We start from the raw sequence: 23,159 nt of genomic DNA, 5'->3' as shown, positions 1-23,159 counted from the left end.
GATTAAATACAGAATTATTATCTCAAGGCGTTTTACAAAGCGCGTGTCCACTTATCAGGTTTTATATCTATATTTTGCATCCATTATTTTTTTTAAATTATTCTCTATTTTGAGACAAATTCAATTTGGAACCATTCTCTGTCGGAGATCATTAAATTCTTTTCAAAATTTCATCCCCGACATTGGACACAGGAAAAAATAGGTATATAGATCCTCATCACGAGCTTCAAAATTTTATAGTTTTTACTTCCAAATTTTGCACTATACATAAATTTATTGCAATAAACATTTTAAACAATTCTCGAAATGCATATTATTATTCTTTCCGAAAATTGATCCCCGATAATCAAATATTTCTACAGGATAAAAAATCTATCTTACATAATCTATCTTACACTTGGCTTCATAATTATTAATAAAAATGAAATTTACAAAAAATTATGGAATTTTTTCATTATTAATTTCTATATCCCACGATAAGAATGTTTGCTTTTAATGTTTCATTTTTAAACAATGCATACGAAGATTATTTTTAGAACATAAAATTTCGATGTAGAGCAAAACTTCGTTCGTGGATTTATTATTACGTAGAATTTAATTACATGCACCTAAACCGCCAGAAGTCAAAAACTTCTTTTTATGTAGCATGGAAATTTCACAAATATTGTAATGATTTGCAATTTAAAATTAAAAAAAAAATAGTAATAAAAAATCAAATCTATTAAGCGTATCTTTGGTTTGACTAAACTGTGAAAATATATTTATTGCCCGGGTTATATTACTTCAACAATATTTTTATAAGTATAAAAAATATTGCGAATAATAATAAAATAATAATTTCTTTACCTTGGTATGGTTATGCGGTATAGTTTCCGTAAATAGTACAAGTTTTGTTTGCATTCCAAAAAGATACTGAAACATAAAAACCAAAATCGCAAGAATATAACAAAATGGCCATTACAGCCAATTTAATTATCAATAATAATTAAATAATATTAATAAAGCAAACTATTTTTTCCGTCAATAAGCAAATAAACTTTGTGCTTAATTTATATCTACTTGGTAATTTATAAATACCTCCTAATGACTAATTCTAGTCACCAGAATCCTAATGACTTTCCCAGATGTGGCTACCAGGGACCCACGATTTACTGTGGCCTCAAAGTGCCTATTTCATCAACAGAATTAAACCAGCGTTTTGGAAATTTACAATAAAAAGTAAAAAATTTTGAGTGATAAACTAGATTCAAATAATTTGCAAGCTTTTGCTAAATTATAAACATTTGGTAAATGCTAACTTGTAAAACTGAAAAATACTATCATAAATTTAACCTAGTGACTATAATAATAAAACGATCGATGTCTTATTTAACTTTTGTATATTGTATGGTACATTGAGGTAACTTATGTACAATAAAACATTACATCCATTGAACTAAAATTTAACATTTTCACCGCAGGATAAACAAAATTTCTTTATAATAATGTAACTTACTATTATATCTTTAATTGGCAATATACAATAAAATAGTTAGTTCCAATTTAGGTACATATGAAAAAAGCGATATATGTATGTACATAACAAACGCGTTAATTAATTAACATTAAGAAATATTTTATACCAAAAATAATTCAATTCCGTCTTAGATCTTATTCTCCAAAAGCAAAGATATGTGCTTAATTATTTATCATTCAAACAGTTCATTTAAATATAAAAACAATTCAGAATCCAACTCACCAAAATCTGATGCCGGTGCACTAATAAAATCGGACAGAATGAAAATGTGCATTCTCACACAAGGAATCCGCCAAATGTGTCTGTCAACAACATGGAACTACATTGCGACATTGTAAAAAAAAGTGTTACTCAATTACTGAAAATAATACTCACATAATTTAATATCAAAATTTATAAAAATGATCAGCAATTTTCACATGTGCATAAATTTATATATACATTGCATGTTTAAAAATTAATAAAAAATATCTTTTTAAGACATTGTAAATGAAATAAAATATTTACTCGCGAACTAATGAACTAATAATTAAATGAACAATGTAAATGCAAAAAAATCTTCTAATTATATTATTTATTTATTATTAATCATTTACTTTGTTGCTACACAGATGCACAGTTTTCAATTGTCAATTTACACTTAGCGATAAAAATTGTAGACGTTTTTCTTTACAAATTGAAAAAGCTACTTACGCCAAATCACTAGAAAAATGTACATTTATTAATCAATTTATTATTCAAAACACTAAAATGTGTCAAATTAATATTTTTAATGTTTGTCAAGTTTTGTATAAAAAATGATCACTATTCATTAAGTTTTCGTAATAATGTTATTAATGAACTTCTTGTAGATGCCGAGGTAAATGATAGAAATCCGAAGTGATGGTCACGTCAAACGTAGCAATAGTTTGGCCGATTAGTGTTTTTTTAAAATTGATACTTGAGAAACATTAAGTGGCTTAAATCGCATCACGTTTGACGTGGCAGTATGTAAAATTTTAACTATCGAAGTCTTGAACGGGCATCCACTTAACCATTGTCTTTAACTTATTTAAATTGAATTTGTTGTTTTGAAAGAGATGTTAATCGGGGCGCTGTTAATCGTACTACTCATCCTGTTCGTTGAGCTGGGCAAGCAGCAGCGCCCGCTTCGTTTCTAGTTCCGTCTCGCTAAGGTTTTCGCCGTCCTCATTCGACCTGGGAGATCCTGGTGTCGAATACACTGACCCCGAATTCGACCTGCGCCTCCTGCTCTCCTCGCCCTTATTCTTATGGCGGTGTTTTTTGCTAGGAACCGATTTCGCTAGCTCGTCATCGGAATGGATCGGCGACGCAATCGGTGAGGCCGAGTCGTGACGACGGCCGCGAGACGACGGCGATCGCTCCTCGGAAATGGGCGAACACTGCAAACCCAAATGCCAAAGACATTTCGCGTCCAGTTAATGCATCGTTGGACAATGTTATTAATTTACTAATGGGCGATGTTAATTACTTTTACTAAAATAACGATATTTACATATTCAAGTTTCTTCACGTGATAGGAATGAATTAATGAATAAGTTTTAAAAGACATCAACGTTGTTTCTCGCTCCTTAGATATAAATACCAGTTTGTCTTTATGTTCAAAACAACTATCAAAGTTATATACATTATACATAACAGTAAAAATTTGCGTAAAAAACTGACAATACTTAACCCTTTCGCTACGAGAGTGTTTTCTGAGCAAACACAGCCAAGTATTTTTTACACAGGATATTTTAAAATTTTCCAATCATTATCGATAAAAATGTATTACAAAATTAAAAATTGCGCTCTTATAAAATTAAAAATCATAATAACAAATTGAATAAGCAATAGTTGAGACACTCAATGATGTAATCAAATAGGTCACTCGCAGCGTAAGTGTTAAAGATTCCACAAAAAACAAATCAAGATATATATACTATAATATTAACATCCTGCAAAATCTAATAAATTATTCATATTGATTGGCAATGATAATTAGATTCTCGGGCTTGTAACAATGATTTAGAATATATATCTCAAACAATATTGTCACATCAAAGAAAAGGTTAAATCATCATTATTATTCCAGATGTTTCGATATTAAATCCTATGTCATTATCAGTGGATTAAATTTTTTTTTAAATTAATATAACGTACAATAATCCAATGAACTAATAATTAAATAAATATGAATCTGAATTTGCCTTGGATGCATTGACTTTTCTGTGTTTCCAAAAAAATATATATATTTGAAAAGTAATTACTATAACTGTCAGTAACATGCAAACTATTTATCTTTTACATTTTCATATTATTATTGTACGTTATTTTTACTTAAAAAAAAATTTTTAATCCATTGATGATGATAGATTTTTATGTTCAAAACACCTAAAATAATAACGATATTATATAATCCTTAGAGATTTTAAATCCTTGTTATACATCTGAGAAACAATTATTATTCACAATTAGTATTGATATGATTAATTTTGTTAGTTGTCATAAAATGCTGAATTCTGAAACTTGATGTAATGACCTTCAACAATGTATTTATATTTTTCAACATCAATATTAATTATTCTAAATATATGTATTAATTTATAAACAAATAAATAAATATATGTATATATATATATATATTTATTTGTTTATTTAAATATTTACTTGTATGTATATATATGTGTGATTTTTATGAAGATGTCTTGTAAAAACTTATTCAAAATTTCAATTCCGGTATTTTTTAAGGCTGTTAATACTTGCACTTTAGAAAAAATAACAAAAAATTGAATAAACATGATGATAGTCATTTTTGTACAACATGTATTTTATGAAAATGATATATTAAACATATAAGGAAACAATGACATAATCATCTTAAATGATCACAGCTCCTACTAGTATCACGGCACTGCAGCCTGGTGATATCAAGAGCTATCAGACAAAATTATACTTACACTAGGACTATGTTTCTTGTGTTTTCGTTTGTTTTTACGTTTCTTTAGCATCGCCGTACTGTCAGTGCTCCTTATGGAACTACTCTGTAATTTAAAATAAAATACATTAATACTGTGTTTTTAAATAATTATGACAATATCATTAAAATACGTACACTTCTGGACCGAGACATCCTTCTTCCCTTTTTAGATTTTTCTCGTTCCCGCTCATACTCAGAAAATTCTGTTCCCTGATAATAAAGACAGTGAAAATTAATAAAATATAAGTAATAATAAGTTTATTATAAAATATTTGATGTGCAACTTACAGATCTTGATGAAGATCTATTTCTTTTTTTATTCTTCTTATTTTTTTTAGATTTCCTGGATCGAGAATGATAATGACTACAACTATCTTCTATTTCATGTATATACTCCTATAAATTATAAATTAATATATTAATAAATAAACATGATGCAAATATTTTAAATTGAAATAAAAATATACTAAAGACATCAATCAACTTAAAAAAATAAAAAATATGTATTTTCTGAAAAACATCTTATGAGATTTGATTGTTGTATCTGATTTTTTTTTATCATTTTAAGAGAATAATATTATTAGTGTTGATAAATCTGTTAAAATTACCTGCCAAACTCTTTCTCTATCAATCGGACTTTCAACTGCCTCCCATTCATGTGTATCCTGTAATTGTTCTACAACTTGTGTATAATCCATGCTCGGATCTAAATTTGAAGATTTCATTAAAGATTTTAAGGCATTTTCTATTTTCTTTTGTTTCTTTGCTTCATCTTTTAGACGTTCCTTTTCTATTGCTTCTGCCTATAATCGTAAATGACACAAATTCAGTACATAATCAGATAAAATATTACTCAAATCAATAAAATAAATATTGATAATATATAAAATAAATAATAGGATATATAGGATAGAAAGTTGTTAGTACCTTTTCTAGTAATGAGTTAAATGTTAATTTAACATTTCCAGCATCTAAAGTTGCAGATCTTTTATCTTCACAAACAACCGTTGCAAAATCTTCAAATGTTGTGCTTGGACTGACTGCAAATTCTTTTTCTTTCAGAATTTCCTTTATGACCTTCTTTTCATCATGAAACCTAGCTTTCAGATCTTCTACATAAAATTTAAACAGGTCCAACGGTGTTGAACCAGATTGACCTAGAGTCGATTGGAATAATTAGAATTCATTACATACTAAGAGATACTAAGGTTTTATGTATGCTTACCTAACATAGCTGAAAATCTAAGGTCTGCTGAAATTATAGGATATAGTTCTACCCATAAGACATTGATGTGAGTTTACCTTCTTCATGTAATGAATCTAATAAAGACTAAAAAAATACAAATGAAAAACTTTGCCTTTTAAACCTATTCACCCGAAGTACTGAATAATTTAAAACTTACCAAAAATTGATCCCTATTTTTTCTATGCTGCCGTTTTATCCTTTTCTTTTCAAATTCTTTCTCCTCTTCCTCTTCTTTTTCTAATGCCCTAATATGTTCTTCAAAAACAATTAAAGCATCTTCTTTATCCATACCTACGATACAAAATGATATTTAACACAAAAAAATTATGATTTGCTGAAAACATCTGGGAGAATTATTTATACCTAATAAGCAAACATCATTTTTAAATGTAGCATTTTCTAAGAGTAAGAATTGTGCTTCTGACCAGGTAGTATTGTAACAAATAGATGTCATGCTGTCTAATAACTCAGCTAAAACTTTCATATTTCGTTTCTTCAAAGCTCTCGCTTCTTCTTTCTCTCGTTTGGCTAAATTAAAACAAACATCCTCATAAATATCTCTCCTGTCTAGGTCTGCTACATTTCGCCAAACCTAGAAATAAAAAATCAGATAATAATTCGGAATATAGGTAATTTTATGAGTAGTAAAAGTTTACTCACATCCATATAGCCAAACATTTCTTCACATTTATAATATTTTGTAGTTGAAGTCATGTCTTCAGAAGACATCAGAAATTTTTCTAAGTTCTCTTTAGAACGTTTGGCTTTTAATCTGGAAAATGAAATGTACCAATATTATTCTATAATCAGTAGTGATAAATTAAATAAGACTCTTGTTAGTCATATTCATATGTTTTGAACTAAATTATGATTATGATTCTATTGATAAATTTATTAAATATTTTTTTGTGTAACTTTATTTAATATATTATCAATACAATACATCTATAAAATCGATCCATACCTTTGCTCCTCCTTCTCATCTTTCTGCTTTTGTGTTTTATAAGCATTAAATGCTTGTTTTTTCTCATTTAACTTTTTCAATGTCGGGTATCTAGGATCTTTGCATATCATTTTGACACACAATTCCCAACTAGCATTCGATGGTACATCTTTTTCTTTGAGAAGTTCTTTAAATGCCTCTATTGCTTCTTTTTTATCTTTAAATTGGATTTCAATCGATTTAGGTTCAGGAGTGGTTGGTTTTTCAGGTACAGGTACTACTTCTGTAACAGTCTGAGCTACTGTTGGAGGTGTTTCTGGCACAGAAATTGCTGCTAATGTTGCTGCCATTGCTTGATCCAAAGCAGATTTGGAATCTTCGGCTGGAATGATATTAACATTCACCCATTGAGCAAATATGATGACTATCCTTTATTAAATGTAAATTTACCTGATGCTTGTGTAGTAACAGCACTGGATGTAGTAACGGGAGCTATCACAGAAGGTGTAGGGGAAGTGGAATTCAAACTCCTAGAACTATCAATGCTCTGTTTTGAACTTATATTAGGCAAATTCAGCAATGTCTACAAAAGCAAAGCCGATATTAAGAAAAGATATTGACTGTCTGTACTCACTCATTAGAATGTCTTGCCTTAATTTCAGCTAATTCTGGAGGAATAACCCATCTGGATTCTTTTGTATTTACATTATGATAGTAAACCTTGCCTTGATCGGAATGATACTCTTTCCATGGGCATGATGACAAAAGTTTCTGAAACATCATGAGAAAAATATAATACAAATTTAGTTTAAAATTGTTTTACGAATTAAAATTTATCAAACCTCCGCAGGAGTTTTTAGTTCATCTGGTTTCTCCCATGAACTTTGTTTTGTAATTGAATTATAATAGTATACCCTGCAAGTAAAATTAAGGGATTTTTATATTGGATACTTCATTTAATATAGTACTAATTTAAATTGTCCTACCTGCCATCAGGAGCTTTATGTTCTGTCCAAGGAGTAGGTACTGCGGGCTCTACTGGTGGTACTTTAGGTACAGAATCTGCCAGTGGCAAAGCAACATGGTTTTCCTGTACAGAAATTGTATATATTGAAATACCAGTCAATAACGGTGCAGGTAATTTATGTCATGATACAATTCATATAAAAAAAATTTGTCATCTACATGACTAAAAGCAAGTTTAATTTGTACAATTATTTTTATTAGTGAAAGTATTTAAGAGCTAGATCATTATTAATATGCAAATTTCTTATATTACACTTACCGGTTTAATTACAGGAAAACCAGGTGGAGGGATGTTAAATTGTGGCACCATGGTGGGAAACATAGGTGGCGCCATGGCTGGCATTGGGATCAGGGGTGCTGCCTGATTTGCAACTGGTCGAGCCCCAATCATTGCAGATCCAGCAGGAATCATGGGGGTCACTCCAGGCATTGCTTGAGCTACTACCGGAGCATTTGTAGGCAATATTGACGGATTAGGTGACAGCATAGGTGTTCCAATAAGCGGTGGAGTTCCAATTAATTGTCCAGGATATTTAGAGTTGTTGACGGCTTCCTGAAATGGTTCACTAACGTCACAAATATAGAACGAGAGTTTCTGATGTTTTATCGTATTGAAAAAGTACTTTAAACTGAAACCCTAAATCGATAGTTTACAGAATTTAACCTCAACTTAAATCTGCACTTTCAAAAAATGGCACGTACCATTAAATTTGTTCATACTATTTAAGAACCGCACAATTATTATAAATTCTACAACATTATTCATTTATTAACATAAGTTTGCAATCAAAAATTAAAAAAAAATATTAATATATCACAAAAGATGAAAAAATATCATTTTAATATTATTTGACGGCTGTCGGCTTCTCTCTATCGTGTTAACCAAGTTATACCAACAGAGCGAAAAAGTAACTGGGATGAATATCTGAAAGAGCGCGTTTATTCAAATGCAAAATTGTTTGATCTATTCAATTTATATTGAAAATATTTTTATATTTTATTATTTTAAAAGTATGAAATTAATCAAAGACTCATGTAAATAACATAAGACAATTCATGTATTTCTCATAAAATTTACAAAAACACGATTAACCATATACAAAATAATAAAATTATACAAAATATTATATAAAATTGTATCTTATTTTTCTTATTGAACCATTGGTGTCAGCCAGTTCAAGAATTTCATACAGGCCTCAAATCCTATAAAACAAGCTGCATTTGCCGGAAAAGCTCTTAGCATTACAGGAACTACCCCTTTGTACAAAGCCAATGGACCTTCCTTCTGCATAAGTTCAGCAAAAACAGACCTTATTCCATGAGGATAAGTTCCTTCAGGAGCTGAAATTGTTTAAACAAGTTCTTATGCATTAAAAACATTCGGCAAAACGGATTATATAAACATATATCTAAGCAAATGAAAAAGAAAACATGTTCATTGTTAGACAATGCTATTCTTCTATTGTTCAATATGCTGATTCTAGAAATGTGATATCTAAATGATAAATATTTATTTATAAGACCATTGAAGTTTAATAATCAGTTGTTTTCAAGAGAGCTTTAATAACTATAAACATTTCAAATTCATAGCTGGCATTAATATATTTTACCTGCGTTCTTATAATTACCTGATTGAAGTCGACTTTTCAAAACATCCGCCGGCATACCTACGCTCCAGCAGCCAATTCCGGACATTCCTCCTGCAATTATGGTATTAAAAAGACTGATTTGGCCTGGTTTTCCAGTTTTAGGGTCTATAGGAGTCAACAGCTTTTGAAAATACTCGTAGGTCAAGAAATACATCCCACTTGCAGGAATATCTATTTAATTGGATAAAATAATCATTTAATGAAAACTTATAAAATAATAATATAATAACATACTCTAATATAATTTTAAATAGCTATCTTATTAATTATTTTTCATGTAAGACATTTATATAAATATGTATAAATTCTAGTATTGCGCAAAATAATAGTTGAAGTGATAAAATGCACCAGCTGTGCATTGGATTCCGTTTCTTGTAAATAGCATTTTATTTATCTAATTTGTGCAAATTATCTTTCTTGTTTACATGAATCTGTCATGTCAGGAATCTAGTAGACAATACATTGAAAATAAAATGTAAAAATAATGAACGCATTATTTCAATACGATGATGCAGTACAACGCACTTTACAAAACATTCTTGGTTATCTGTTCGTAGTATATCTCCATACATCCTGTCAGCATCCTCGATACGTTTCCTCAACTTTATGATATGCCAAAACAGTATATCATACACAAATATTTTGCAATTTGAAAAAAAAATAATAAAAATTAATTTGGAGTAACGCGTTGCAATGCTAGATCTACTTATAATCTTAAGATACTTATTTGGTCATATATTTACAACTATAAATAAAAAGAGTTCAAACATTCAATAATTAAAATTCAAATTTTGAATAAAGTCCTGCAGGAATAATTAAACATAATTCAATAAAATAGTCTAGATTAGTATATTTTAATTAAAATTTAGCTATTAGATAAAACATCCAACTGTTATTTTGAAAACAGTTTTCATGGAGAAAGAACATGGTGTCCCAAAAACGCAGCCCCTCATTACAAATGTTAATGATTTTTAATAATAAAACCATCGATCATACAGTGTTTTTGCTATAATATAATATACATATAATATTTTACGATGTTCGTTAGAATTTTTAAGATTTAATTGCAAAACAGAGGCCCGTTTGATCTTGACCAAAAACTAATTAGGACGATTCCCAGCTGATTGTGGTTCTTGGTTCAAGATTTTTGATGCTGATGTGACCAGAATGTAAACAATCATCATTTACCAATAAATATTTTTTTTAATACAGATACTGAATCTTTTCCAAATAAGATAAATTTTTACTATTCTCGTTTTCCGAAAAGCGGGGTTGCATTCGTTATCTCCTCGAATGTTAGGCGAAGTCGCAGCAGTCGCAAAAGCAACTCGAGCGCGGCCACCGATGTCGTGGCTAATCCGATCCAATTCACAAAGTGGTGCTAGTGGTGAATGAAAGTGGTGCAAAATGTGGTGCAGACAAATTGTGCTAGTTTTGGTGGTGTTTATACTTTTGTTGCATTTCGTCAATAGCAAGGTGAGTAGATGAATTTTCATCTTTTTGGGAATACAGGGCAAATTTGTGAAAGTTGATCTTATGGACTTTTAAAAGTATTTATTAAAAACAAGGTGACATGCATCCCCGCAATTATTAAAGGTACTATAAACAAGTAATAATGCTAGTATAGAGTTTTTTCAATTTTTGGACCAAATATTAATGTAATACTTAATGTGTTCAGATACTATTTAAAAAAAAACTCTTAAATTTATAAATTCCCAGAAAATGTATGAATATTCTTAAAATGTTGGTCGATTGTTGCCGGAAAATTTGTATAAGTATCGTTGAATACATTTATTTACTAATAATAAATATTTATATAAATATATAAAATTTAAAAAATATGATCGTTTACAAATTTTATATATTATATACATATATATTATTGGTAAATAAATTTATTAAAATTGTCGTCAACTAGTTACAGCCAAAGAATTAACACATTACGACTATGAAGAAAAATAGAAAGAAATAACCCGATTTTTACAATTATGTATTACTGAGACAGTAATTTAGTTCGTTGAAGATGAATTTAAAATAACAACAATATTCCGTCTAATCATCATCCTTCCTGTCGGAGCATTCGCCAGCTCCGCTGTTGGCCCATCTGGAACTGTGTTTCCTGTCCCCATGTTGATGCTGGTGACATGTGTCCTGGCACTCCAACATATGCTTTCCTTTCTCATTTAATGCATCCATTAAATTATCGATTGTCTGAAAATTTCTCGATAAGCAATAGTGTTACGCGTAATTCCTAGTATTTTTTCCTACCTGAGATAATAGATCTTTGTTTGTTGTGAGTGTAGGTAGCATGTCCTGGACGGTCATTTGAACCAGAACACCGCCTGTTACACGAAAACATTTGCGTTTCGGGTCTGTTTCTGCTAATGTTTCTAATACTAATCGATGTTCTGCGTAATCGCATTCTAAACCAGCTATACGACCAGCGATTGCTTTCTGTTCGGCCCTTATCACTTCGGCGTCCATTTCACATCTGAGAATTTCAATATATTGGATTTCAAATATGAAGATCCGTTACCAATAAAATAAATTAATAGATAAAATTTGAATAATTCATTCACCTTGTGCATATTTTTTTCGGACGCGGTTTTGCTGTTCTGTCCGGATGAATCTCCGGCTCAACATCACTAGTCTCAGTATCGCAATCAGACATGTCAACAGATTTTTTTTCCTAAACGCGATAAATTTATCGTATCCTTTGGCCAACGTCAAATAAAATTTCTAATATTAGGTCGAAATAAATTTGAGGCAACTTTCCATTGTTTTCGTTTTACATACATAACGATCGATGTCTATGTCCTAATTAATTAAGTTGTAGTTTTATATAATTATTTTATTCTAGGCAAACGTACTTGAAATACCATGCCCTATATCGTGCAGCTGCCAAAAGGCACCATTTAAAGAATTAGCAATCGTAAGATGGATTAAAGAAACAGAATTGACGGCGGCAGTGGGCGCCTATGAAAATGAAGACAATGATGAAAACCCAGAGACACAAGATAATTCAGAAGTATTTTTGATTTTATAAGTAACATTTGCATTACCGTCATATTTTTTATCATTTAATTGTTCAATTAGAATAGAATATCTAAAAATAGTTAGTTAATTGTCAAGGTATATTGTCTACTGTCTATCATTCTTTTTGTATAACTACTTCTACCTATCAATTTAAAAATATTTTTATTTATTTATTCCAATTTTTCAGTTGCCCTCTGAATATGATAATGATGAAGAAGCTCATCACCTGCCACGTGTTGGCTCTGTCACATGTGTTTTAGGATCTCAAGATATAAAAGAACTTTTAAATAAAATACCAAGAGATACTCAAGCTTTGACCTTAATTCAACCCACAAAGTTAAACGAATCCAATGACTCCGTTCTAAGGTAAGTCGATTTACCAACTAAAATATATTTCAAAAATTGAATCAAATTCAATTCAATTTCAGAACGAGTTGGTTAAACCATTTAGATGACCTGCGTGCTTTGCAAGTCAATGGCAATGAAGGTGCTTTAACATTTCACACAGATGAACCATTAGAAGATATGCTTTATTTGAAATTGGAAGGAACTCGTTTACTTGGAAATGGATTCAGCGGTCCAGCTGAAATGGTCAATGATGAACCCAAGCGCGGGTGTGTTATTTAACAAATAATTGCTAATTATATGAAAATAACTTTGTTAAAATTTAATAGAGTTGATGAAAGTCCAGCAATGGCTTATGGATTTGAAGAACCGGAAGAAGAAATAGTGCCTTATGAAGAATATGTTAAAACTCAAAGAGAACGTAGTAAGGGTGATGATCCATTAATAACATTCTATGGTTGGACTTCTTTGCAGGTAATTTCAACATCCCTTGCGAAGTATTTTATTATTAATAAATGCGAATAATTATCTTTTGCCAGGTGCTTCAAATTCATGATTGTTCATTGCTCGATGTGCAACGTGATATGTTCAACGGTTTAAGTCGTCTACGTCGTCTATCTTTAGAAAGAAATGGACTTCGTTTTATTCCTGATCATGCTTTTCACGGTTGCCCACACCTGCGTTCTTTATCTTTAGCAAGAAATGATATTTTAAATTTATTCTACCGTGGATTAGCCGGTCTAACAAAACTTAAACGTTTAGATTTATCTTATAATAATTTAACTCGGTTATCAGAACGAACTTTTGCTCCATTTCCCAATTTGAAAGAAGTCGATATTAGAGAATCACCTATCAAAGAGGTGTTTCCTAATACTTTTGGTGTTATGAATGCTACTAGATTTTTAGCTTTGGGTTCCAAAGAACAACCTTTGGAATTGAGACCCGGCGGATTTATGAATCTGGGACTATTGGAAACATTATTAGCATTCAATATTGATGTTCCAGAGGTAACAAATGAATTATTTATGGGATTAAATAGCTTAAAATCCCTTACTATGACGGGTGATCTGAAGTCCTTGCAATATGATGCTTTCTCGAATTCTCCTGATCTGCGCGAGCTGATTCTAAATAGTTGTAAAATACAAACAATATCTATGGATGCATTTGTTGGAGCGCCCTATTTAGCAAAACTTGATTTATCAGGAAATGAAATACGTGAACTACCACCAGGTTTGTTTGATCCATTAGTATCATTGAGGGAGTTATATCTTCAACATAACCACATTGTCAGTTTGCCCAAATTTATATTTAGTAATATTAAACCAAAATTAATACGGCTGAATAATAATCCTTGGCACTGTACTTGCAGCATGTCAGATTGGAATCCTATGATCACCAGCAAGGTGAAACGTTTAGCAAAACGTACATGCAAATTTATTCCAGACGAAGGTTTTAAGTGTGGCAAAGACTCTTTTGAGTATGTATATGATAATAAAATGGCACCAAGGTGTGAAAGCCCGTTGCGTTTTAAGGACTGGAACATATTTCATGCACTGAGAAAGCAAACGCATTGCTGGTCAGACAATGGAAATAATATTAGGAAAACAGATAAAAAATCTTATTTGAAAAACAAGCATAAATTATTAAATTCATCTAATGCTCGCACAAATAATACTAATAACATACCAGTGATTACAAATAATGTTATTGAAACTAATCGATATTCCAAGAAATCTATTCCTTATTTAGATGATGAAATTAATTATTTATCACCGATGAATCATGAAGTCAGTAAAACTGCTATTACTCCAAAACGATCAAAGGCTCAAAAGTTATTTAATACTAAGTTGCAACGTTTGGCTAACAAATTTAGCCTTAAATATGAAAAACCAAATAAATCCAAGGATTTATAAATCTACCATACTTTAATGCTCTTTTTAAGACAACTGTTTAAGTTAAAATTATGTAATATACAGACTTTATATACTTAAAATAAATATACGTCCAAAACTTATAAACTTTGCTTATAATTCTATGTGAAAGATATACTTTAAAACCGTCCAATATATAAATATATTAACCAATAGTTAAACTATTTATATAGTTTATTGAAATACCTAACATTGCATTGGTGATACTTATAAATAAGATTATAATGTTACTTATGAGTATCAACGATAATATATATATATATATATATATATATATATATATATATATATATATATATATATATATATAATTGTTTATATGCAGTAAATAAACATACCCCTCAAAATAGTAGCCACAGTTCCTTTATAAAGGCTTCTGACTCCTCCTTCTTGATACAGCTTATATCCAGTGCCTAACACACCTTGATATTTTGGTTTCCCATCAGTTTGAGACTGCAAAACAAGACTGATTACCATAAATTATATTAAAAAAAAATTTTTTTTTTTAATTACCTGAGTCTGTAATAAGCATTTAATTCTTTCCACTGGTGCCATCACTATGGTACAGCACAATCCAGAAAAAGCACCAGCCAGAAAAAACTGGTGCAAAGCCAGCTCATCCGTCGGACTGCGCTGTTGTACACGTTTTCCAATACCAAATGAGAAAAAGCTTAGACCGAATGAGGGAGCTACACTTACCAGAGGAGCTGATACACCCTGGAAAAATAAGAAAAAAAAATTGTATCGGTATTTAATACAAAAATATGGGTTGTATTACCTTATATAAACCAAGAAATCCTTCTTGAGCTACTATTTTTCTAAAACAATCAAAAGTCCCAGAGTATTTCGGTAATTGTCCCGGTTCTGGTTTGGGCATAGTTTGTAGTCGAACCTGAGATAAAAAAATGATAATACATATTTTAAATAATGATCAAACCAAATATTTAATTAATTTATGCAATGACTCTACTTGAACATGCAAGTTGTGCATAAAAATATATAATGAATTGAAAGACATATCATTTAAAATTTCAAAAACTAGTGATAATCACCTTAATTGTATCTAAAGAATGACCTGCAACAACAGTGCAGACCCCACCAACTCCCCCGCATATTAAATACCTTACTGGATCAACGTTAGGATTAGACATTTTTACTTTATATTAGTAAAACCTTTAAAAATAAAGAATTTAATTAACAAAAATGATTACAATTATAAATATAAAACATTCAAATTAACAATGCTAAAAATATGATACAAAAATACATAAATTAATAATTTTGTTTCATGATTGAGACAATAGAATGACATTCAAAACTATAAATAAAACAACAAAATTGTATAAAATAATCTATCGTAAGTAGTATTTTATAAACCATATTATACAAAGTTTCAATATATAACAATTGTATATAAAATCTTCTATTATTAACAAAGTTTAAACTTTTAATGTGATTCAAGATCATATATGCTATAAATTTTAAAACACATTATGAATAATTGACCCAGTCAAAATTTCGGATCTCATACAGATCCATTAAAATTATGACAAATATAAAATTCTATATAATTGCTTTATAAGTTAGGTGCTACAAAATTTAAGAACTTCATAAATATTTCGAAACCAATAAAGCAAGCTGCATTAGCTGGGAATGCTCGGAGCATGACTGGTGTTACACCCTTATATAAGGCAAGAGGACCTTCTTTCTTCATGAGCTCCCTAAATACGTCTCTAATTCCATTGGGATATGTACCCTCCGGCGCTGAGAAAGAATAATTTATATTATATATACATATATATATATAATATATATATATATGAAAATAAATCTGATTTCTTCATCTTTTGTATCCAACCTGTTTGTAATCTACTCTTCAGCACATCAGCAGGCATACCGACAGCCCAATTAGCAATACCAGCCATTCCACCAGCAAATATAGTGCTGAGTAAACTGATTTTACCAGTAGGATTTCCTAATTCATCAACAGGTGACAATCGTTTCTGTATGTATTCATAGGTCATAAAATACATTCCACTAGCAGGTACATCTAAAAGCAAGGGAATTAAAATGTGATCCAATTTTTAAGTATATAATTATCTACCTCTGAGTAACGTAGCGCAACTGCCCTTATAAATGCTTTTAGTGCCACCTTCTTTGTATAATTGCTTTGCACAGTCAACCATTCCATTATATTTTTGTGGATGAGCACCACCTTGCTGTAAAATAAGTAAATAATACATCAAGGTATATAAAATACATCCAAATCAAGCAAAATCATTTATTACTACCTGAATCTGAAGTAAGCATTTGATACGCTCCCCTGGAGCCATAACAATTGTTGTAAATACTCCGCTAAAAGCTCCAGCAGCAAATAACTGAGTTAAACTTAATTTATCTTCAGGACTAGTTTGTTGTAATTTTTTCCCTAGACCAAATCCAAAAAAGCTCATGGCAAAGATTGGGGCAACACCTGTGAGAGGTGCAGACATGCCTCTGTATAACCCACGTACACCTGGGGCAAAACTTAATATTAAACTGATTACATGTGGACATTTTAATGAAGATAATGATTAATTATACCTTCTTTTCGTACAGTTTTGCTGAAACAGTCAAATGTGCCATTGTATAATGAGGGTTGTCCGATAACTACTGGCATAGTTTGCAAGCGAACCTAAGAAGGAAATTAAATCATATTTGGAATGATGTCCATCAAAGGTACTTAAATACTTAAATTTGCATTAATTAACACAATAGAAATTGTAGAGAAATGCAAAATAATTTCTTATATTCCTGATTAATATAGTACAACCTGATTAATATAGTACAACACTTATACAGTTTATTTCTACCAATTATTAATTTACCTTTATAGTATCAAGTGGATGGCCGGCTAAAACGGTACATATTCCACCAAAACCACCGGACAGAAAATATTTAATAGGACTTGAATTTTCCGACATTTTTAAAAATAATTTTACTATAGTATTCGAAGTCTTCAATTACACTACGGCTAAATAAAAAATACTGATGCTATTCTAAACAGACAAACCCGATACAAACACAAAAATTAACCTTTGTACTAGGTACATAAATAAAACTTTGACACTATGCTCGGGATGCCATCACTTCGTCTGCCATATCTTGATTGTGGCCATTGTGGCCAAATATTATCAAAATAAAAAAATTACATCAAATTTGATTGAATATCATATCATAACGTATATCGAATCAAGTTTTTATAGAGGTTAATATCCATGCACAGTCGGTAAATGTTTACCATTTTTTTATACAAACGAATTGTTTGATTTGCACAGATAAGACAAGTGTCATTCAAAAGTAAAGTTGGCTTGATACTTATTTTATATTTCAAACTTTAGTTAATGTACAGAATGTTTCTTTATACAAAAATATTTAAAAACGCCATTTGAAACGTAAAGTGCGTTTTTATTGATCATGGACTTACTATGTAAATTGTATTTTAAATAAGTATTTAAATAATGGCGCCTAAAAAATTTGAGTCTGCTTTCGTTACCAACTTCATTTTGTCAGTTCTGTCAATACAAATACAAAAAAAGTTCAAAACCAAAAAGTTTAGATGTCACATGACTTGAAAATTAGTAAATAGTTAAAATTATAATAAAATGAACTGTTAATTATTATATTAAATTGGCTTAAGTGATAAATAGAACTAGAAATTATATATTATTTATGGATCATATTCCTAAATAATTTATCCTTATGAAATATGACTGAAATTTTCAAAGGTTAGTAGGTCGTCCAAAGTATTTTTAATTGATCTAGTTTTACAAGTAATATATTTAATTCAGTATTGTAGATATCAACGAAACGTGGATGCGATTATTTGACCATCGTCCTTTTTTGAATGGCGAGATAAATTATATGCAACAAGAATTTGAAGTAAGATATATTATTTCTCTAACTGATGTAATGTTTTTTATACACCTTTTTATTTTAGGGAAAACGCAAAGATATAGAAATAGAACATTTGTTCTCCACTTTACAAGTATCCACAGAAATTGTTGAAACTCATATACCACGAGCAAAGATTTGTTCTGAATCTTATTTGCCCTCAATAAAATCATCTGTAGACAAAGCACTGGAAGTTAGTGAATCAGTTTTCTCTGAAGATTTTGAAAAATCAGTTGTATGCATCTTTAGATTTCAAAATTTATTACTTATTAACACTGAAAATTAATCTTCTGTCCTTTGTATCTTTTAGAAAGAAGCTTTATTAGAAAAAAGAGCAAAACGTGAAGCTGGTTGGGAAAGTTTCTTGGAAGACGTAAACCAACGTTACCAATCAATAGATTTAACATTTGAAGAAAAAGAGCAAGAGCTGAATGAGTTTTATTCTGATTTAAATAGAAAATTGCATTTACATACATAGCTTTGAATATGGACAATATTGGGAGCATTATTGATACTAGAATAAGAATAAAACCATCACAAGAACTTGTCAAATTCATCAACGATATAGATGTTGATCAATTTACAGAAAATATATATGAACTAAGAAAGGCATCAGATAGTTTGAAAGATAATTGTTCAATATTGGAAACAAATGATTCTAACTCTAATAAACTTCTTTCACAAGATATTGAAGTTCTAAATAAAATTAAGAAAGAATATAGTCAAAAAAATGATATTAAATCTGATAAGAAGCCCAAGGAAGAAGAGACAAAACCAGAAATATTAAACAATGATAAACATAAGCATATTTACTTAGATTTAAAAGATTTAGATTTTATTCTGGATTATATTGTAAAACGAAATGCATCATCTACTGACAAAATTTATTTACATGAGTTATTAGCTAAAAGTACTATAGTTCTACCACAAAATGAAGTAATTAAAAGAAATCCAATATTGGAAGCAAGGTGTGAAAAACTAAGAGCAGAACAAGAAGCCAGGCATTATCGCAGTATTACAAAAAATGTAGACAACCAGCGCAAGCATGAACCAGAAGAAACTATAGCCTACCAAAGTAAGAATTATATATTTAAAAAATTTAAATATATATTATAACATTTTTTATTTACTTTCTAGTTAGTCAGATGAATAGACAAATGATAGCAGTGCTCCAGTTTATATTCTCTGTAGCTGCTGGATTTGTTTTTGGCTTCATTGGTTTGGAATTGATGTTTGGTGAACTTGATTTTGGTTTTCGTTTACTGATGGGTATTATGTGTGCACTCATAATTGCAATTGCTGAAATTTACTTCTTAGCTAAAAAATTAAATGAGGAAGAAGTCATAATAAATGTACCTACTCAAGCACCAAAAACTACAGCAGATGATAAAAAATCTGTGGAAAAAACTATGACTATGAATGAAAATATGAAAACCAAAATCAAATTGAACAAGCAGAGCTAAATGTTTCATATTTCTTTTGAATGAATAGTAATATATTAATGAAGTAATAATTTTTTATATAAATAATAAAATATGAAATAAAGCATGAATTTTACACTATTTAGCTGTAAAGTTTTGAATATACTAAACAAAATTAAATTAAACTCACTATAATTATATAAAACTTACTTTTTATTGAATCGTGTTTTCTAAAATATTATAATAAAAAGTGTTTTGACTTATAGTATTCTAAAATAATATAAAGTAGCAAAATTACATATGTTGGTGTTGAATATATACATGTATATATATTTCTAATACACCGTCATTGAATTCTCAAAAATAGTTGCTAGTTGTTCTTCTGATTGTGCAAGTGGTGCTAGTCCAGTTAATCTTTGCTGCAATTAAAATATTAAACTCTTTATATATATATATATATATATATATATATATATATATATTTGTTGCTTTCCTAATTGATATTAGTTTATTGTTTCAATTTCTCACCTGCGGGAGAGTTCCTTTTACCAATAATGGTATATCTTGTTTTGTGTAACCTAATGCTGTCAACCCATTTTCAACATTTAGAGCTTGCATATAACAACGTAAAGTATCTGCTAATATTTTGCCAGCATCTACTCTGCGGTCATTAGATATATCTCGACCCAATAATTGGGCAGCTTCTAAATGACGTTCAGGAGACGCTTTTGATGTAAATTCGAACACAGCAGGAGCCGTCATTATTACTGCTAGACCATGCGGTATGACTGGCTTGGATTTCGGACTGAGGATATAAATATTTTATGTTAAATCTAACTGATAATGGATGCTTTGCCTGCTCACCTGTATCCTTGTGGTACAAATGTTTTCACAAGTCCAGAAATTGGATAAGACATTGCGTGGCAGAGGTGAACACCTGCGTTACCAAATCCGATACCAGCGGCTGTTGCTCCTAAATGCATCATTGAACGAGCCTTTACATCTCCATCACATTGTGCGGATCGACGAAAATATTTTTCTATATTCTTCAAAACATCAAAACGATCAAATGCTTTGTGAGTGTAAAATATATAGATATTCAATAAGACTCACAACTAAGGCAAACCTGCTCCAAATGTCGGACAAAGGACTTCGTCCTTGATAAGCTGGTCGTAAATTGGGATTAGTCGGCGCAGGCATTCTATCATTATAAGGCAGAGTTGTGAAACTTTCTAAAGCGTGGCATAGCTGGTCAAATCCCGTATGAACCACCACCTGTTAATTGAACATTTCTATTAAACATTGTGTAAAAATTTAAATTTATTTATACCACTTACTGTTTTGGGTACGGAAAGTGTAGGCAAAGGATCGATGAGTGCCAACGTCGGTAGCATTTTGCGGTTTGCTATTCCTGTTTTAACTTTGAGTGGTTTATAATCGAAGACACTAACTGCAGTAACTTCAGAACCAGTTCCGGAGGTTGTAGGAACTTCATTGAAAAAATTATTATCAATCAATTATAATCGATCGGCATTTTATGTTCATGAATATTGCAATATTCAGTTTTTAATTGAAAAAATATTTTTCTATTTATTTATTACTTACTTGCGATCATCGGTTTCAAGTCTACAGTTACAGGTTTTCCTTTACCAATAGGAGGATTTACGTAGTCCAAAAACTGAGCTCTTGGGTCACTGGCATACAGATTAGCAGCTTTGCAAGTATCTAAAACGCTTCCACCTCCGAGGGCAACATAGCCGTCGAATCTTCCAGCTCGACAAAAATCGGATGCGTGGGTTAGACTTTCGTAAAAAATATAATTTAAGTAGTTTTTTTTATCGATCAAGAAGATAATTCGACTTGCTTTAAGGCAAAATTTCATTTACATCTAATTTGATACCTTTTTTCGGTCGGTTCTGATCCAATATTATCGTAAACTTCAAAAGAAATTCCTGCTCTGGTTAAACTATCAACAGCAGTTTGCATGCAGGGTAGTTTTCCTATATGAACATCGGTCATTATACAAGCCTGAAAATAGACACCGTATTAAAATAAACAAATATAATAAAATAATAATCACTACTACTTGACATCAGGCTATTCGGAACGCAAAACTTAAAACTTCTGCCTGGAATCCCGTAGATCTGAGGAATAATCCAAGGAAGAACAATTTAAAAACATAAAGTAAAAAAGTTACCTTTCTAATTTGCATGTTCGATAAGTCCATACCAACTTCTTTAATTACATCAGGTCCATATCGTACTGTACTACAAGACATCTGTAAACATTTGAATGTTTTAATCGAACATTTTAAGTTCTAATAAAAAGAATTATGTTTTACATACTTCAAATGCAGTTTCTTTTCTGGGTCCATCAGAGGAGCAGCTTGAAAACACTACAGGACCTCTAGAATGAGCTGGACAGCTACAACTTTAAGGAAAATTTACTATACAAACACCACAGCATGTGAAATATACGTTATTTTTTAAACTTACGCAGCTACATTGATCACACGAAGAAGATCTTTTATTTTACTTCTGCTCTGCATTTTGGAAATTGGAGACACAAACACTATAAGTTAAATGACTATTATAAAAACTTCATTATTATATATATATTTTAGTATATAAAGTTAACTCTTCATGTTCCGTCTACAAAAATATACAATACTTCAAAATAATAATCAATATGGCATAAAAATGAAGAAATAAAAGAGCGTCAAAACATTGAATGTCAGTCTGATGAAAACATTACACGTCTAAAACTAAATAAACGATAAAAGTTATTTTCGTCATGCTGATAAAAAGTGATCGCGCGGGCACTCAGCTCAAAGAATTCACTATCTGTGAAAATATAATCAATAGATAATATTTGGGTTTGGATTATTACAGAATGAGCGGTTTTCGCTAGAAAATTCGACTAGCAAAAATTTTTTCTCGACGTTTCAAGTCATTCTGCATCGTTTGACGCCAAATTTGGAAAAATTATATATGTATATGTGTGAGGCCTAAAGCGGCGCAATTTGAAAGGAGCGTTTGCCGTCTCCTTATCAATGGGGATCAAATGTATCTTGAATCATTCATATGCTCTCGAATTCGTCGACGAAAAAAACTTTGTTTAAAAATCCGTGGAT

General features: G+C 30.3%; 6 protein-coding genes across 7 annotated transcripts; 2 read left to right on the top strand and 4 right to left on the bottom strand.

Annotated features, from left to right (window-relative positions):
* Positions 1-2,276: 2,276 nt before the first annotated feature.
* Positions 2,277-8,570, bottom strand: LOC113365656 (pre-mRNA-processing factor 40 homolog A-like). Its single transcript, XM_026607167.1, is given in 18 exon segments — positions 2,277-2,919; positions 4,477-4,560; positions 4,632-4,706; positions 4,785-4,892; positions 5,105-5,299; positions 5,424-5,653; positions 5,722-5,781; positions 5,784-5,826; positions 5,900-6,033; positions 6,106-6,334; positions 6,403-6,514; positions 6,707-7,067; positions 7,136-7,268; positions 7,337-7,456; positions 7,528-7,600; positions 7,672-7,775; positions 7,971-8,264; positions 8,414-8,570. Coding segments are annotated over 18 exon segments (2,655 nt in total). The 5' UTR covers positions 8,417-8,570; the 3' UTR covers positions 2,277-2,622.
* Positions 8,571-8,861: 291 nt separating this feature from the next.
* On the bottom strand, positions 8,862-15,823 carry LOC113366061 (congested-like trachea protein). Its single transcript, XM_026607612.1, has 6 exons — positions 15,725-15,823; positions 15,451-15,564; positions 15,186-15,389; positions 15,011-15,125; positions 9,340-9,531; positions 8,862-9,052 (listed from the first exon to the last, which is right to left on the bottom strand). Exons 1-6 carry the CDS (start codon positions 15,821-15,823, stop codon positions 8,862-8,864), a joined length of 915 nt encoding a protein of 304 aa, XP_026463397.1.
* Positions 15,824-16,180: 357 nt separating this feature from the next.
* LOC113366500 (congested-like trachea protein) lies at positions 16,181-17,955 on the bottom strand. Its single transcript, XM_026608112.1, has 6 exons — positions 17,540-17,955; positions 17,256-17,346; positions 16,964-17,187; positions 16,777-16,891; positions 16,531-16,722; positions 16,181-16,436 (listed from the first exon to the last, which is right to left on the bottom strand). The coding sequence occupies exons 1-6, from the start codon at positions 17,633-17,635 to the stop codon at positions 16,249-16,251; spliced, it is 906 nt and encodes a 301-aa protein (XP_026463897.1). The 5' UTR covers positions 17,636-17,955; the 3' UTR covers positions 16,181-16,248.
* Positions 17,956-18,280: 325 nt separating this feature from the next.
* LOC113366583 (biogenesis of lysosome-related organelles complex 1 subunit 5) lies at positions 18,281-19,119 on the top strand. 2 transcript variants are annotated; one of them, XM_026608213.1, is made up of 4 exons: positions 18,281-18,439; positions 18,511-18,593; positions 18,652-18,840; positions 18,916-19,119. In XM_026608213.1, exons 1-4 carry the CDS (start codon positions 18,421-18,423, stop codon positions 19,081-19,083), a joined length of 459 nt encoding a protein of 152 aa, XP_026463998.1. In that variant the 5' UTR covers positions 18,281-18,420; the 3' UTR covers positions 19,084-19,119. The 2 variants fall into 2 exon arrangements, with proteins under 2 accessions (XP_026463998.1, XP_026463999.1); XM_026608214.1 differs by having other exon boundaries at positions 18,302-18,439; positions 18,503-18,593.
* LOC113366582 lies at positions 19,070-20,059 on the top strand (the record flags this gene model as incomplete). The annotated part of the gene is made up of 2 exons (XM_026608211.1): positions 19,070-19,680; positions 19,743-20,059. Coding segments are annotated over exons 1-2 (906 nt in total), but the record flags the coding sequence as incomplete, so codon positions are not given.
* Positions 20,060-20,352: 293 nt separating this feature from the next.
* On the bottom strand, positions 20,353-22,574 carry LOC113366564 (probable hydroxyacid-oxoacid transhydrogenase, mitochondrial). Its single transcript, XM_026608191.1, has 10 exons — positions 22,522-22,574; positions 22,372-22,456; positions 22,224-22,304; positions 21,927-22,054; positions 21,632-21,828; positions 21,364-21,515; positions 21,140-21,301; positions 20,891-21,072; positions 20,555-20,831; positions 20,353-20,445 (listed from the first exon to the last, which is right to left on the bottom strand). The coding sequence occupies exons 1-10, from the start codon at positions 22,572-22,574 to the stop codon at positions 20,362-20,364; spliced, it is 1,401 nt and encodes a 466-aa protein (XP_026463976.1). The 3' UTR covers positions 20,353-20,361.
* Between the last annotated feature and the right edge of the window lie 585 nt (positions 22,575-23,159).

Source organism: Ctenocephalides felis, unplaced genomic scaffold (genome assembly GCF_003426905.1).
Source record: "Ctenocephalides felis isolate EL2017-DRISC unplaced genomic scaffold, ASM342690v1 CF-g0.4_SCAFFOLD_01170, whole genome shotgun sequence".
In the NCBI taxonomy this organism is placed as follows: domain Eukaryota; kingdom Metazoa; phylum Arthropoda; class Insecta; order Siphonaptera; family Pulicidae; genus Ctenocephalides; species Ctenocephalides felis.
Note: the sequence above shows the minus strand (reverse complement) of the source record. Positions and strands in the feature narration are given on the sequence as shown.